Source organism: Macaca mulatta, chromosome 16, assembly GCF_049350105.2.
Source record: "Macaca mulatta isolate MMU2019108-1 chromosome 16, T2T-MMU8v2.0, whole genome shotgun sequence".
Taxonomy (NCBI): Eukaryota; Metazoa; Chordata; class Mammalia; order Primates; family Cercopithecidae; genus Macaca; species Macaca mulatta.
The window spans coordinates 64,130,364-64,148,048 of NC_133421.1; the positions used below are offsets into that span (position 1 = coordinate 64,130,364).

The window sequence follows — 17,685 nt, forward strand, 5'->3', positions numbered from 1 at the left end:
ATCCTCTGGGTTGCAATAGTAGCAAACAAACGAAACAGATCCCCGAGGCAGCAGGAAAAATGGCATGAATTTGCACATAGGAAGCATGCTGTATTTTTGAACCCATGAAATACCAAAGCAACTTGGATTATGTTAAGTAGGGCTTTAGTTAAACTATAGGTTTGGGGCAACTGTAAATATTAGGGACTGTCTCTCAAACTTAGTTCTCTTAGACCAAAATGCATTGACCACAACTGGATTGAAATTAAGTCGTGGCCAGGAGCGGTGACTCATGCCTGTAATCCCAGCACTTTGGGAGGCGGAGGTGGGCGGATCACCTGATGTCAGGAGTTCAAGACCAGCCTGAACAACATGGAGAAACCCCGTCTCTACTAAAAATACAAAATTAGCTGGGCATGGTGGTGCATGCCTGTAATCCCAGCTACTTGGGAGGCTGAGGCAGGAAAATCACTTGAACTCAGGAGGCAGAGGTTGCCGTGAGCCAAGATTGTGCCATTGTACTCTAGCCTGGGCGACAAGAGTGAAACTCTGTCACAACAACAACAACAACAACAACAACAAAAAAGAAATTAAGTTGCTTTACATTTTTTTCTTGCCCAGCTCTCCCTGTGATGTCCCTCCTCATGTCGGCTTCAGTCATTTCTAGTCAAAACTTACTCCAGACCAGCCTGGGTAACATAAAGAGACTCCATCTCCACAAAAAGTTTAAAAATTAGCTGAGCCTGGTGGTGCGTGCCCATAGTTCCAGCTACTTGGGAGGCTGGGGTGGGAGGATTTCTTGAGCCCAGGGGTTCGAGGCTATGATTGCACCACTGTACACCAGCCTAGGCCGAAGAGTGAGACCCCATCTCAAAACAAACAAACAAAACCCACAACTTTCTCCAAATTCAAATACACTCAGAATAATGAGGCAAGCTTTTTTTGTACTCCAGTCAGAACCTCTTCACATAAGTAAAGCCCAAAAGATACATGGGCAATGTTTTAGATAATGTCTTAAACTCACCATTTGTTTACTGTGCCTAAACTCTAAATGGAAGTCACTACATGCTCCCCTGACATCTTTCACCAAGGGGAGGGAGGACAGCAAGGAGGAGGGGATCTCCCTCAACTGAAATACACCAACTTTACTCTGACACAATTTATTCTTAAAGTGACTAAAAGTGCACAAAAACCTTTCAGCTAGTCAAAATAAAATAAATAGGCAGAAATACCAAATTAGGTAATTTTGAAATATTTGTGTTCTTTCAATATACCTCTATAATTCACATAGAATGTTTGCTTGTAAAAACATTATCTATACCAGAATCAAATTTAGTCAGATTAGGCAAGCAACTTACTATCTGTAAGAGCTATTGAGAAGAATAAATACAAAAGGACTGAAATAAAAAATCAACAGCTACAAGCAGCTTTGGAAAAAGAGACTGAGACAGGTTTCTAAAATATTACTGATGTTGAGGGAGGTCTATTTTCATGTGGTAACTATTTTTGTTCAATATCACCAACTTTCAATTTATAGCAAAACGGATATATTCAATTTCAGTCGTCTACTTCACAAATACAAATCTATTTTAAATATCATGGTCACATTTATGTAAACATCTGGGAGAGTTCAGCAAAATATCTCTGCCATTTGGAGGTCCTAACACTTCATGAACATAATTATTTCGTAGCCATCTCATCCTGCTGTATTTTTTGACAATGTGAAAACCAATGGCATAAAAATTAACTCCAGTAAGACAAATGATTAAATCAAACCTTGTTATATAAATCTATGTTTGCCCAACCACTTTCCCTGAAAGCCAATTCTCAATCAAATTCAAGAAAATATGGCAATATGTTTTAGAGCATGAAAAAAGTTTGAGCATGCTAACGAACCAACTTGTAAAATATAATTACAAAAGATTACAAAAATGCTATCTTGAACATCTTACTGGTATAAATTACATAAACTCTCTCATGCAACATATGTCATTCAGAGTAAAGAGGAAGGAACAGGATTTTAAACATCACGTCCATTTAGGAAATTATATATCAAATACTCCGGTCTTCTGTCATGATGATGCTTTAGTTAATATCTTTTATTCCATTTTCTAGAGCTATCAAAATGAACCACGAAGAATAAAAGTACGCAATGAAAAACTAATTATTTTAACAGAGGTTAAGTTAGGAAGGGACTTGTGTAGCAAGCATCCTATGTTATTTCATTCAAACTATCTGCTAACAGCAGCAGGAAAAAGGTTTGTATTCTTACCAATGAATTTCTGAGGCATTGAGCTTTTTCGTTTTGCCACATTGCTTGCTAATCTGTCCAGTACGAGAGCTCTTTCACTTCCCATCTCTGCTTTGATGTGTCTTGCCTCCGCACTTGCTGGTTTGGAAAAATATAAAAAGAAGAGAGAAAAGAACACATTGGTACATGCGGGGAAAAGGAAATAAACTGGAAGGAGAAGTGTCCGAAGTTGGATGCACACTCTATTGTTGTTACCTGTTATAACTGCTCAGATTCTTGCCTGGGGTACCTGCTGTGGTCAGTGAAGCCGACACCAGGGCACATTCAAATCTTGCAGTCTTATGCCGAGATAGGAAAGCTCGACCCATCCCCAACCAGTACCTTCATTAGCAAGAGGAAGTATTAAATAAACAGCCTGGACGTGGTTGGTTGCAAAAAGATAGATAGATGGAGATCTTCTAACCCCCGATCAGCCTTCTTTCTGATTCTGAGTAACTGCGTGTGACACCTGCAGACTGATATAATTCTTCTTAACAACTTTGAAAAAAAAAAGCATGGTGCCCCAGATTTACTGCTCTGTTTATGTTAACAGCACTTTTGAAAACAGATACACTCACACAGATAGCAAGACATCTACTCAGTGATTTGTGTATTGAAATTCTGAGTGGTTTCTTTCTTTTTCTTTTTCTTTTTTTTTTTTTCAGCACGCTCCTCTCAGTTCCTATCTTTCATATTCTGTTTCTCTGTGCTCTGTATTATCTGTTTCATATGCTCTTCCCATTTGAAAATAGTCTCAGTTAAAATTTCCCTAAGCAACACTTCTGCCTTGAAATTAAAGAACAATTTGTATAACGCATCTCTATTGAATTTCTAATAAAAATGTGAATAAAAACTGCCTATGGGCCGGGCGCGGTGGCTCATGCCTGTAATCCCAGCACTTTGGGAGGCGGAGGTGGGTGGATCACCTGAGGTCGGAGTTCGAGACCAGCCTCACCAACCTGGAGAAACCCTGTCTCTACTAAAAATACAAAATTAGCCTGGCATGGTGGTGCATGCCTGTAATCCCAGCTACTCAGGAGGCTGAGGCAGGAGAATGGCTTGAATCTGGGAGGCGGAGGTTGCAGTGAGCCGAGATGGCACCATTGCACTCCAGCCTGGGCAACAAGGGCGAAACTCCGTCTCAAAAAACAAAGAAACAAACGAACGAAACACAAAAAATCCTGCCTATGAATATGGGCTAATTGCCCATCCACAAATAGACCTGTGAGTGGTGAACCAAACATATTGTGATGGTTCTCAGACCTGGCTGCACATTAGAATCACCTGAATAGCATGTAAGAAATACCTATGCCCAGGCCCCCCTTCAGATCAATTACATCAGGATTTCTGGTACAGGGGCCTAGGCAAGAATATTTTAAAGCTCCCCAGGTGATTTTAAAATGCAGCCAGAAGTGAGAACTACTAGAAGAGTATATAAATAGTGGCAATATCTAATAGACTAAAATAGTAAACTGTAATCAATATAATTTACCTCAATTCAGCAGGCAGTGCCCAAATTTATGTCTAAAGTTCAAAGAGGGCCGGGCGCAGTGGCTCACACCTGTAATCCCAGCACGTTGGGAGGCCGAGGCAGGCAGATCACCTGAGGTCAGGAGTTCGTGACCAGCCTGACCAACATGGAGAAACCCCATCTCTACTAAAAATACAAATAATTAGCCGGGTGTGGCGACGAATGCCTGTAATCCCAGTTCTCAGGAGGCTGAGGCAGGAGAATTGCTTGAACCCAAGAGGCGGAGGTTGCAGTGAGCTGAGATTGCACCATTGCACTCCAGCCTGGGCAACAAGAGCAAAACTCTATCTCCAAAAAATAAATAAATAAATAAAATAAAGTTCAAAGAGATACCAGCTGCTCTAAATACAAGGCTTGACATTTTAACACATGATGCTAGCCTGAGCCAGGGATCAGCAAACTTTTTCTATAAAGAGCCAGACAGTAAATTTCAAAAATTTGTCAGACACATATAGTCTCTATGTTATATTCTTTGTTTTTGTTTTGTTTTTCTGTTCCACAGCCTTTTAAAAACATAAAAACCCCTGTACACAAACAGGTCACTGGCTGCCTTTGCCTAGAGTGCCACAGTTTGCCCACACCTGCCCTGGGCAAACATATTGTGATGCTGTAAACATTTGTCTCTGTTTTCTCAAAAACACCTCAGGAGATCCAAACTAAAATGAATTATCCATACATTTTTATTATGTCTAAGGAAGAATAAATTGAAATTAGTTTAAGGGATTAGAGTAAAAAGCAAGTAGTGGCTGGCACAGTGGCTCACCCCTGTAATCCCAGTGCTTTGGGAGACTGAGGCAGGAGGATTGCTTGAGGCCAGGAGTCGAGACCAGCCTGGGCAATATAGCAAGATCCTGTTTCTACAAAAAGTAATTTTAAAAAATTACCCGGGCATGTTGGCATGCACCTGTAGTCCTAGCTACTTGGGAGACTGAGGTGGGAGGGTTCCTTGAGCCCAGGGGTTTGAGGTTACAGTGAACCATTAAAGGTAACTGCCAAGACCGCAATTACTTTTGCATCAACCTAATAGTGCCACTGCACTCCAGCCTGAGTGACAGAGTGAGACTCTGTCTAAAAAGAAAACAAGCCCCAAAGTATTAAATATTTCTAGTTTTATTAGTGGCATTAAAAAACTATATGTTAGTCATTATACAATACATTATAAAGCTCAGTTTTCATTAGTTAATTTATTTACTTGTTTTTGAAACAGGGTCTCAACTCTGTCACCCAGGGTGGAGTGCAGTGGCAAGATCACAGCTCACTGCAGGCTAAACCTCCTGGGCTCAAGTAATCCTTCTACCTCAGCTTCCAAAGTAGCTGCAACTACAGTCTAAAGCCACCATGCCTGGCTAATTAAAAAAAAAAATTATTAATCTCAATATATTGCTCAGGCTGGTCTCCAACTCTTGGCCTCGGGCAGTCCTCCCACTTCAGCCTCCCAAAGTGTTGGGATTACAGGCGTGAGCCACTGCACCCAGCCAAAGCTCAGCATTTTTTTTTTTTTCCGGAATAAAATAAAATCTGCCTCTGCCAGGTGTGATGGCACTAGCCCATAGTCCCAGCTACTCAGGAAGCTGAGGTGAGAGCATGGCTTAAGCCTAGGAGTTCAAGTTCAGCTTGGGCAACACAGTGAGATCCCATCTCTTAAAAAGAAAAAGAAATCCAGCTTCAAAAAATGAGAAAGAGAAGAGGACGATAATAGTGTGATAATAATGACAATATTTACTAGACAGTGAGTTTCTTGTCAAAAATAATTCTAGGCTCTAAAGAAATAAATCATAGCCTTCAGTGAAGCGATTAACAACTGTTTGTGTAAATGAAAACAGTAAGGGTCAGAATAGGGGGCCTGAGTGGCTTTCGGGCTAGTGCGAAAGTACTCAATTGACTCCGGCTGACCAGCAGTTGTAAATAACGGGCACTTCAGTCACAAGACACTGCTATTGAGTGAAGTGGGTCAAATTCTGTCCAGCACAGGGATAGGTTTAAATGACCAAACAGGAAATTATTTATATATATTATTTCCTTTCACACAAAACCACCACCAGATGTGGCACTACCCAGAGCCCCAAGAGTAGAGAGATGAAAGACAAAGCTTGGAATTTGCAGTAAGTTCCTGGGGCTGTTAGAAGGAGACTTTTTTCTTAGAATCAGGGGAGAGGTAGCTAAGTTTGTGCTTTGACTAGGAACATTCATCCTGGTTCCAGCAATTTTGAGAAGGTTAAATCTAAGTAAGCCTCCCCTCAACGCTGTAGTTATCAACAAAAAGATTTATAGTGAAAAAAGAATGAAAAACAGTATTCTGGGAATGTTCACCTTTTATGCCCATTTTACCATTGTTCTTATTACTGTCTTGTGGTCCCTCCTCTCACTGCCAAATCATTACCCGGGAATTACCCCAAGCATGGTGCTACCCATCTAGTTTTCCCATTTGTTTCCCAACAGTTGCTGTCTACATTTTACCGAAGTCAATGTCAATTACAACAAACAGCCTTCTGAGGACACGTAATCAACATCCTCTATTTGGGAGGATGCTGAAGTGTGGACACATTGACCTAAATAACTGTAATTAGGGCAGGTCACTAAATGGCAGACTTTTGAGATAACATCACCTTTTATTCCTCGTTACCCACCAAACTGGTCTTGAGAGTCATTTCCAGATAAACATTACTCTGTAAATCAGTGACCAAATGCCTGACATTTAAAAACATAAAATTCTGCAGCGTTCATGGATGGGCATATTTGAGGCATGGGTGGAGACTTTCCCATTTCTACAACTCCGATGAGATTGAAAGAAATCCTCTGAAACGAATCTACAGGACTCCTGTTCACCCACACCCTCTTTCTGGGTCATTCACTCGACATCTTAACTACAAGAGCTCCACCTTCATTGTACATGTGAACACACTCTAGTGATTCCATTGATCTTCACTGAATTAACCTTGTTTTCTAGTTGATAAGTTAGGCAAAGGCTAGTTCTCAATTGAAGATGGCAGTCTCATTTTCTTTCCTAAACTGTTAGTCTTTTGCCTCACACTCGTTGAAGAGCTGATGTACGATACTATAAAATGAGCGCCCTTTGAAACACAGAGAGCCAGGTGCCATGGCTTGTGCCTGTAATCCAGCACTTTGGGAGGCCGAGGCGGGGGGATTGCTTGAGCCCAGGGAGCTATGATCTTGCCACTGCACTCCAGTGTGAGGAACAGAGTGAGCCCTGTCTCTAAACAACAACAACAATAACAACAACACACACACACACATCACACATACACAAAGAAATGCTTTGTAACTGGACAAGCTCTTTGGGATTACTGAGTGGTTTAGGCAGTGCACTGAAAATAAAACAAAAGAGGACTATTAGCTTTTGGTCCTTTTCTCCAACTTTAGGACCCAACTGTCTATTTATACAAACAGTCTAGACTTGTTATCTTGCTACATCATGTCTCAGAAATGTAAGTGGAGGGAAACCAGTTTGGCAAGATAGTAAGGGAACAAGATAATGTGTTTAAATGACGAAATAGGAAATCCGTCCCTGGGTGGTGTTTGGCGGTTTAATGCTGCAAGGGGTGGGTGTGGGGAATATGGAATGGTGGCAAGGAACAATTTGCACATTTGGTTCACGAGTGAGAACAGAATGAGTAAGACTGTCATTGTGGATCAAATTCCCTTCACATCGCTTGCCTACTAAATAGTAGATATACTAATTTTCATTAGAAAAGTTATTTTAAAGACGTGCTGAAAAAATAATAAAATGTAGTACAAAGTCACAATTACAGAATAAGTTACTACCTTTATTCCCTGTATAAGTCTTAATATTTGGTTTTAGTTAACCGTTTCCATGATACAATTTCTATCTGAAAGTCATTGGAGGTTTAACTGTGTAATTGTGCTGTGCTTTTGTTTTTGTTCAAAATCCTTCATTAGATCTTGAAGCGTTAAGTGGAGCTTAAACAAGAGGTATTGCTTCCTGTCTCTTCTATGGTGTGGTCAGTCAGTAGCTAATGGAGAGTGAAACAAAGTGGTGTTATTACGCAATAGGAATTGTCTAACAAGAGATTGGTATCAAAGACAGAGGCAGGTTCTAACAAAAAAGTTTCATAAAACTGTTGCCTTTTTGAACAAGTAAAATGAATACTACCTGTGAGATAGTATTTTTTATTTTTTATTTTTTGAGACGGAGTCTCGCTCTGTTGCCTAGGCTGGAGTGCAGTGGCATGATCTCGGCTCACCACAACCTCTGCCTCCCGGGTTCAAGCAATTCTCCTGACTCAGCCTCCCAAGTAGCTGGGACTACAGGCACATGCCACCATGCTCGGCTAATTTTTGTACAGACAGGGTTTCACTATTTTGGCCAGGCTGCTCTCGAACTCCTGACCTCGGGATCCGCCCGCCTCAGCATCCCAAAGTGCTGGGATTACAGGTGTGAGCCACCGTGCCCAGCCAGTATTGATTTTTAAAAAGAATAGATTTGGCCAAGTGCAGTGGCTTACACCCGTAATCCCAACAATTTGGGAGGCCAAGGTGGCGGATCACCTGAGGTCAGGGGTTCGAGACTAGCCTGGCCAACATGGTGAAACCCCCGTCTCTACTAAAAACACAAAAATTAGCTGGATGTGGTGGCGGGTGCCTGTAATCCCAGCTGCTCGGTAGGCTGAGGTAGAAGAATTGCTTGAACCCAGAAGGCAGAGGTTGCAGTGAGCCGAGATCGTGCCACTGCACTCCAGCCTCGGTGACAAACCGAGACTCTCTCTCAAAAAAAAAAAAAAAAAAGAAAAAAGAAAAAAAAGAATAGGTTGGGAAAGCGAACTTAAAATCTTTTTTTTTTTTTTTGAAACGGAGTCTCGCTCTGTGGCCCAGGCTGGAGTGCAGTGGCGCAATCTTGGCTCACTGCAAACTCTGCCTCCCGGGTTCACGCCATTCTCCTGCCTCAGTCTCCCGAGTAGCTGAGACTACAGGCGCCCGCCACAACGCCTGGCTAATTTTTTTTATATGTTGAGTAGAGATAGGGTTTCACCGTGTTAGCCAGGATGGTCTCGATCTCTTGACCTCGTGATCCACCCGCCTCGGCCTCCCAAAGTGCTGGGAAGCAAACTTAAAAATTTTTAAACATTTTCTTTGGTCTGCTACGTTGGTAAAAATATCAGGTTATTCTGAAGCCCTCATGCTTGTATTAGCTTGAAGAGCTATCGAAGATGAAAGGTTTGGAGTCCTAGATTCATAAATAGATGTGATTATTCAATTACTTAAAAATATTACTATTGCTAGAACTCATTGTTACACAACAATATTTCCTGCTCCAAGTGTTCATAATTTGTGTGAAATGAGGCTAAATGAATCTCTATACCAGCTGTTAGTCTCTTTCTGAAATAATAATCAAGCTAATGAGAAAATGCAGTCCATGGTCTTCTGTATTTTTCCTTCTTTTCATATATACTCCATTAAGACAGAATTGGAATATTTTGATGGTGTCACTTGTGATGCCTGGTGTAGAAACTTGGACTAAATATCACTTGTGACTTTTTTTTTAAATTTTGATTTTAATTTTTTTTTTTTTTTTTTGAGACGGAGTGTTGCTCTGTTGCCAGGCTGGAGTACAGTGGCACGATCTCAGCTCACTGCAACCTCCACCCCCCGAATTCAAGCGATTCTCCTGCCTCAGCCTCCTGAGTAGCTAGGACTACAGGTGAGTACCACCACACCCAGCTAATTTTTGTATTTTTAGTGGAGACAGGGTTTCACCACATTGGCCAGGCTGGTCTCCATCTCTTGACCTTGTGATCCGCCCACCTCGGCCTCTCAAAGTGTTAGGATTACAGGAGTGAGCCACCGTGCCCAGCCAGGATTGTAAATCCTTAAAGTGGGCTTTAAGGGGCTTAACCTTAACTCATCTTTACAAACGGCTTTGATACGGAGCCTGGCACATAGAGAACTCAAGTGCTATCTGGATAAAAGAAATGATTAGCAAGGCCAGAAGTCCTGTTGCCCAATACCTGCATTTTTTTGCAGGCAGGTCTTCACTCCAAGGCCTTTTTATTCATCTGCTTGCTTCCGGAAAGTCCTGCTTCCCCTTGAGGGCAGGTTTGTCCACAGACTTGGCTCCCACACCAGGCTGCACTTCAATTTACAATAAGCACTTGAAGAATGAGTGCTGCAGGCACAACAGCAACGAAGTATCATCTCTTTACAAGTGAGGGATGAGGCATAAGATGTGCTATACTGCTCAGGCCCAGAATGGAACCCCATGTCCACAATGGACTCCCAATTCTAAGAAGGAAACAGAAATGGAAACCATACATAGAAGGGTGCAAAATAGTTAAAGAGTTGGCTTATGTTGGATTAAATATTCTGTAAATTTTGGCCTCAGGAAAAATTATAGGAACTATTTGAAATATAAAAGAATAATGTATGAACTGAGATGCAGCAACTTGATTAAGCTGTGAATTTACACATTTATAACCTGAAACCACCATTACAACATATTTGTTTGAAAAAAAAATCAAAACTTGCTGACTTAGTTAACCCTTTATCTTTTTTTGCTGAGACTTAAAGTATGGTGCACATATCCACCAAACCACCCTATGAAATGCAAATTAACTCAACCTCTGTATTTCAGCATTTCCTGAATCACCTAATATCACTGAGAATAGCTAAAATATTACTTTTGATACTTTTCCTTATTTGGAATTCCTAAAAAAGATTGTGAGAATGGGAAGTAAGGTGGTGACCTTACTTCAAAATCAATAATTTTGAACTTACTGTTTATAGAGTGTAGTTTTCTGATTTTCCCCCCTCCTTCCAGGAGAATCAGGACACACATATATGCATATATGTGTGTGTCTATTAGTATGTGTGTTACTATATTTCTTTTGCAAACCAGATAATATATAACCTTTAAGAAATATAGCTAATCAAGCCAAAAAGTGGAAAAGGTGTAAAAGACCCAAATGTCCATTAGCTGATGAATGGATAAATGGAAAGTGCCAAATCCAAACAATGGAATATTATCCAGCCATAAAAAGGAATGAAGTACTGATAAATGCCTCAGCATATATAAATGCCTCAAAAATATTATGCTAAGTAAAAGAAGCCGACACAAAAGGCCACATATTGTATGATTCCATTTATGTGAAATGTCCAGAACAGGCAAATCCATAGAGACAGAAAGTAGATTGGTGACTGCCAGGAGCTAGAGGGAGGGGGAATACGGAGTGACTGCTAATGGGCACAGCACTGCTTTTGCGGATGGTGATAATATTCTGAAATTAGATAGTGGTGATGGTTGTACAACTTTGTGAATATACTAAAATTATTGAAATGTGCACTTTAAAAAGGTAAATTTTATAGTATGTGAGTTATATCTCAAATTTTTGAAAATTAAAAAATATGACTAATCACAAAAACAACTAAAGTTCTGGTGAATTTTAAGTAGGTCACTGAATTTTGGCTGAGTCTCAGTCTTGTCATCTCTAAAATGAAGAATTAGGGTCAGATGCTCTCTTTCATTCTAGCTTTAAATATTAGTGATTCTACTTGGAATATGATAGATTTTCATAGCTTGGGAATCTCTTACAGTAGGAGCTTTGCCTATTGTCTGAAATACAGAACTGCAAGTAGAGATGCCTACATTCCGTCCTTGAGCAAGTACTGCCTGACTGCCATGAAGCATGTCACTTAAGATGTCGAAACCTTTCCTAGCAAGCAGACTCAGATAAAAGCAAAACAAAGAGAAGAAGATGTCAAAACCCAAATGTTAGGTTTTTCTTTTTATTTTATTATTATTATTTTTAGAGATGGTGTCTTGCTTTGTTGCCCAGGCTGGGCTTGAGCTCCTAGCCTCAACCAATCCTCTTGCCTCAGTCTCCTTAGTAGCTAGGACTACAGGTACGTGCCATTGTGTCTGACCTGTTTTTTTTTTATAAGGGAGTAAACATTTCTTTTTATTTGGATAAGCTTTATCCAAATAAGTTGGATTTCCTTTATCAAGTTAGAAATCCGACTCCTTGATAAAACCAAAGATGCCACTGGGATAAAAAGCAGCACTGCAAGCCAACAGAATTCAGTTGGCCAGCTCCTAACATTATACAATAGGTTTTATCCAAAACAAAAGTTTCCTCTTACTCAAAATGAGGGCAGTTTAAGTAGTCATTTCTACTCCATTTTTCCTGAGTTTCATGTTATTTCTGTGATATTTTTGTAATATTTCTGTTTTAGGCTATTCAAACTACTCAACTGCAACAATTGCTGTCAAACACTAAATCCCATGAGGGTTTGTACCTATTCTAAATAAGTAATTGGTTCAAGTTATCAAATAAAAATGTCAGACAACCCAAGCTGCAGAACCAGGCTGACAGCCAACTCAATGGGACAAAGGACAGCAGCAGAGATGTGACACAAAAAAGTTTCAGGCTGTTTCAACTAAAGAATGAAAAGGAAATAAAACCACAATTGAGATATAGAAGAACATCTAGTGTTTGAACCAATTGCCAGTAGGTATCTAATTCAAATCACTGAATAAAACAAGCAATCCCCAAAGCCAAATAGAAGCATCACAATAAATCATATGAGTAGACAAGGATATAAATTGGGCCCTGTGCAAAGAAAATCCTTGTAGTTTTAATTGACTCTTCCCTAGCCACTCCCCAACCTCCTCTACCCTCAATTTTTGCCATTTTTTGACAACTCCATTCTTTATCAATCTGTTAGGAAATCTTGTTGATTCTACCTTTAAATATACAGAGAATCAGAATATTTCTCACCACCTCTACCACTAACAACACATAATTTTTTCTTGCTTGAATTATTGCAATGGCCTCCTAACTGGATCCCCCAATTTTCAACCTTGCCCCAAATACAATCTCTTCTCAAAAGCAAGTAGAGTGATTCTTTCAAATGAGAAGGCCAATGATGTCACCTCTTCGTACAAAACCCTCTAAAGATTTTCAATTTCACTCAGAGTAAAAGCCAAAGCCTTTACAATAGCCTGCAAGGCCTGATAAGATCTGGTTTCCCATTTCCTCTCTGGCTTCAGGTCCCATTACTAGCACACACAGGACTATGTACACTTCTTCAAATTTGTGCCCCAGGGCCTTTGCTCTTGCTGTTCCCTAGTTATCTGCAGGGCTTGCTCACCTTGTTAAGAAGCCTGTTAAAATGTCACCTCATCAAAGCCTACCCTGATTCTCACCCTCGCTCCTCAGTAACTGCTTCATTTTTCTCAATAGCACTTACCAGCCTCTAATCTCTCAACTTACAGTTTGCTCATTTACTTTCTTTATAATCTGTCTGCCCCCAGTAAAATATAAATTCCATGAGTCTTTTTACTTACTATTGTATCTCACCACCTAGGACAGCAGATGCTTGCTAAATGTGTGTTGTGTGAACTCACCAGTGTCTCCCGGGTCAGTGCTCTGAAGAAATGTACGGCAGCGCTCCTTGTGCTCCTCAAGGGAACTTCTCTGCTTGTAACTCCTTCCACAAAACTCACATTTGTAGGGTTTCTCCACTAGAAGGAGAACATAAGGCACACGCAGTGACCCTCAGGGGTTCCATACAGGTCAGGTATTGGGGCTCTGTGACAACTGTTCACTAGAAATGAGACTGCTGAGTGAAGCCAGAGTATTTGGATACTTTTGAATCTATATTTTAAATTTGGTAAGCTTAAATAAGGTTATGGTCTATGATTAATCATTATGTCAGAGTATTCTTTGAAAGGGTCGCCTCCTATCACAAATGGAAGAATTCGGATTTAGTGATTACCATTTAGCATAGTGTTTTGGCTCCAGGTCAAATCTTGTTTTCTTTGGGGGGAAAAAATAGGGCCGTTTTATTCTTCAAGGAGGTTAATGTGGTATAAGCAATGAAACAGGACAGGATTCCTTAGTTTGGACATCCATCTGGCTGTAAGTAGAGATTGCTGTAGTTTGTGGGAGTTAGAGAAACTGATGGCCTTTGCATAACATTGACATATTTGGATAAATTTAGTTCATCCTTGCCACGTGGCTATAGCAAAGTCTAGGCTAAAACAATAAAAACTGAGCTAATTAAGGATTTTTTTGGTTTTTTGTTTTTGAGACAGGGTCTCACTCCATCACCCAGGCTGGGGTGCAGTGGCTCAATCACAGCTCGCTACAGACCCAACTTCACAGGCTCAGGTGAAGCCTTGGCCTCCCAAAGGCCACTCTGGCCTCCCAAAGTGAGAGGATTACAGGTGTGAGCCATTGCACCCAGCCAGGATATCTTTGAATAATATAAATAAAAATAGGCCAGGCGCAGTGGCTCACACCTGTAATCCCAGCACTTTGGGAGATCAAAGTGGGTGGATCACCTGAGGTCAGGGGTTCGAGACCAGCCTGCCCAACATGGCAAAACCCCATCTCTTCTACAAATACAAAAATTAGCCAGGCACAGTGGCTCATGCCTGTAATCCCAGCACTTTTGGAGGCCAAGGCAGGTGGATCACGAGGTCAGGAGTTCGAGACCAACCTGGCCAATGTGGCGAATCCCCATCTCTACTAAAAATACAAAACTTAGCCGGGCGTGATGGCGCGCACCTGTAGTCCCAGCCACTCAGGAGGCTGAGGCAGAAGAATCACTTGAACCTGGGAGGCGGAGGTTGCAGTGAGCTGAGATCATGCCACTGCACTCCAGCCTGGGCGACAGAGCGAGACTCTGTCTCAAACAAACAAAATTAGCTGGGCATCGTGGTAGGCATATATAATCCCAGCTACTAGGGAGGCTGAGGCAGGAGAATTGCTTGAACCTGAGAGGCAGAGGTTGCAGTGAGCCAAGATCACACCACTGCACTCCAGCCTGGGCAACAGAGCAAGACTATGTCTCAAAAAAAAAAAAAAGAAAGAAAAAGAAAAAGAAATAAAAATGAATTGTGAAAATGACTTCATCTAAATGTCTAAGATGAAGGAAAACTTTCATCCATACAATTCATGCAACCTTTATTCTGCAAACTCCCCAAATGCTTTATTGCTTGAAATATGTAAGTAATAACTTCAACTATCTGTGCAAGGCTGGTCTTTCTGATTGCTGATAAAATATACTCAATGCATTTGTCAGTTTTAGGGGCTAAAATTTTTATTTTCTAACTCCTCTTGCTCTGTTTAAAACAGAGGCTTTGGGATTTAAAGCACTAAAAGATCCTTATGGAATCCTAAATTAAAACAAATGCAGGTTTGCTAGGGCTAAAAATGTTACGTTTCTGCATAAATTGGGTTCTCTGGAATCTGTCTTTAAAAAGCCTACTATTGTTTCTTACTTGAAAAAGGCAACAGTAGAGAACTATTCTAATTTTTTCAAACCAAACTCATCCTTAATTCATTACTTTGAAAAATGAGTTGTAAAAGAGAGAAACCCTTCATTTGCCAGTTACGATCTCTCATGGTGGGTTTTGTTGGGGCTGACTTCTTTAATCCTAGTGGCTGAATTATAACAAGTTTTGAGTTTGGGGCTAGGTTTTAATCAAAGCAGTAGATATGAACTGACATGAAAACAAACCTTTTCTTCCAATTAAAATTTGCCAGATAACATCAAGAACATGAGGTCCCAAATTTGAAAATAAACTCAGTCTTATTTTTCTAGGAAGGAAATTCTAAATCTTGAAAAAAAAAAAAGTATTATCTTGGTCAAAATAAGGAGTAAAAACATCAAGACAGCACATAGCTTTTTCCAAATCCTTACTGTTGTTCATCTTTTAGAGATTTAAAATAAGTAGGCTGACTGGGCATGATGGCTCATGCCTGTAATCCCAGCACTTCGGGAGGTCAAAGTGGGAGGAATGCCCAAGCTCAGAAGTTTGAGACCAGCCTGAGAAACATAGTGAGACCTCATGTTGATTTAAAAAGTGGGCTGATCAAGAGGAAAGTTGGATTTAAGAAATTTATCCCGAATGGCCAAAAAGTAGCCACCAAACAATGATTTATATCCAAATTACAGTTTTTCATAATTTACAAACTGTACATCATTTGCTTGTCTCGTCTTTTGAATGGAAAGAGTATGTGTGTTAGGAAAACAATCTAATAAAGTTTACCAGAAGAAAATACTCATGGCTATAATTTTCTCACAGAAATTAAGAAGACATTTTTTATAGGGTGGGCTCTTCCTATCTGACTGTGTTGTTCTCCAGGGGTGCGAGGATGGCGAGGAGATGATCATCTCCACTGAGGCAGACGGAGAGCAATTAATGCCTTAATGGCAGTGTAATTAGCCCTAGAGGTCTCTGCTGTTGTAACCCTTCAGAACAAGAACGACAGATTGAAACCTTCCTACTTAACTCTTTCTAGTTTCCACATTGGGCTCTGAGGAATGCAGTTCCTAGACATGGAGTGCTCATTTCTCTCACTTACCAGAATGTGTCCTAAGATGCCCTGTGAGCGCATCTCTTCTTTGGCATGCATAGTTGCAGAGGTGACACTTAAAAGGTTTTTCCCCTGTGTGCAGTTTAATGTGGCGGAGGAGGTTACCTTTCTGAGTAAAAGATGCCCCACACTGATTACACTGGAATGGGCGTTCACCTTTAAAAAGGACAAAAAAGGAGATTTCTGATCACAGGCAAGTGGAGAAACATATGCACAGATTAGATGCCTAGGGCAAAAGCTCATCTTTTAGACAGTTACTGTTCACATTGGGATCAGTTTGGAGCTGCATTTCAAGGCAAGCCTAAGACTTACTTATGAAATCTCCTCTTTAGAAGAGAAAAAGCACCCACTAGCAAGGCTATTTTAGGTATCATATTGAATCAGAGCAAAGAAACAAGAGTAGCTCTAGAAGTGCTTTCTAGATCTAAGTTTTTATATTACTTGGTATTCCTTTTTTCTTTTTTTTTTTTTTTTGAGACAAGGTCTTCTTGCTCTGTTGCTCAGGCTGGAGTGCAATGGTCCCATCATGGCTCACTGAAGCCTTGACCTCCTGGGTTCAAGTGAGCCTGTTACCTCAGCCTTTAGAATAGCTGGGACTACAACTGCTTGCCATCATGCCTGGCTAATTTTTTAGTATTCCTTTTAAATTTAATCTCTTTTGAAAAAAGAGCCAGAAACTAAAGTCCTTACAAGGTGCTGAGGGCTAGAAATTCTCCTTTTTAAAGTCTTCATATGAGATGCGGAATGGAATCGACTGGCTCAAGTGCAGTGGTTGTGTTTGTATGCATTTCTACAGACTGCCTGTTTATTGTCTGAAGATACATTATTTTAAACTGGAAATAAAAACTATGTCCTTTCATTTACCAAATTTGAACCCAATACAATAAGATTTGCTCTTATTAAAAATGTTATGCAAAAATATATGAAAGATGGCTAAGAAGCAAATCACACAATTCAACTCCTACTTAGAAACTGAAGAAAAAGTATTTGGCTGACCTAGAACACTGTGCTCTCTACAGTCTTTTTTTATTCATAGCATTTGCAATATGTTTGCCAGATGCATGGTGAGGCAGGAATAAAAAGCACTGAGTAAATGGCAATGCAGAGAGAGAGACACATCAGCATTATAGCAAAAATCAATGAAAGTAACCGAAAGTTCCAAATTCCACCACTTCATTTCTCACATGGCTGCATTAGGATAGTTTTCAGAAGAATGAAAAAAGCAGACTATTTACCAGTATGGCTTCGCTTATGAACCATTAAGACATTGAAGCTGATGCAGGATAATCCACACACATCACAGTTCATCTTTCCACTGGTTGGCCTGCTACTATCAAATGAGACAACATGTCTCTCCAACTTAATGTTTTCATATTCATTATATTCTCTTGAATAGCTGTAAGGGATTTCAGGCTCTTCTGCATTTCCCATGGGCTCTGGCTTTAAAACATTTTCATCTCTTTCACTGTATTCATCTTTCACTTTCATTGAATCATCTGCAGGGAAGAAAATGCAAGAAATGAACA

At 40.3% G+C, this 17,685-nt stretch overlaps 1 protein-coding gene and 1 long non-coding RNA gene across 11 annotated transcripts in view; one reads left to right on the plus strand and one right to left on the minus strand.

Annotated features, from left to right (window-relative positions):
• IKZF3 (IKAROS family zinc finger 3) overlaps positions 1-17,685 on the minus strand; it is a 102,373-nt gene that overhangs the window by 18,056 nt on the left and 66,632 nt on the right. For 5 of the 10 annotated variants that reach the window (XR_013406651.1, XR_013406649.1, XR_013406650.1 and 2 more), the window contains exons 4-7: positions 17,395-17,655; positions 16,148-16,315; positions 13,180-13,296; positions 2,252-2,368 (exon numbers count right to left, since the gene is read on the minus strand). Coding sequence is in view for 1 of the 10 variants with exons in the window: in XM_001093342.5 (XP_001093342.1) it covers positions 2,252-2,368; positions 13,180-13,296; positions 16,148-16,315; positions 17,395-17,655 (663 nt within the window). In the remaining 9 variants the exon portion in view is untranslated. Of the gene's footprint in view, positions 1-2,251; positions 2,369-2,485; positions 2,854-13,179; positions 13,297-16,147; positions 16,316-17,394; positions 17,656-17,685 lie in introns of those variants that run through there. The other 5 variants (XR_013406657.1, XR_013406653.1, XR_013406656.1 and 2 more) reach the window with 2 other exon arrangements.
• On the plus strand, positions 500-12,905 carry LOC144335672 (uncharacterized). The gene is made up of 3 exons (XR_013406721.1): positions 500-2,894; positions 10,437-11,602; positions 12,498-12,905. It is a non-coding gene; the product is annotated as an uncharacterized LOC144335672 (long non-coding RNA).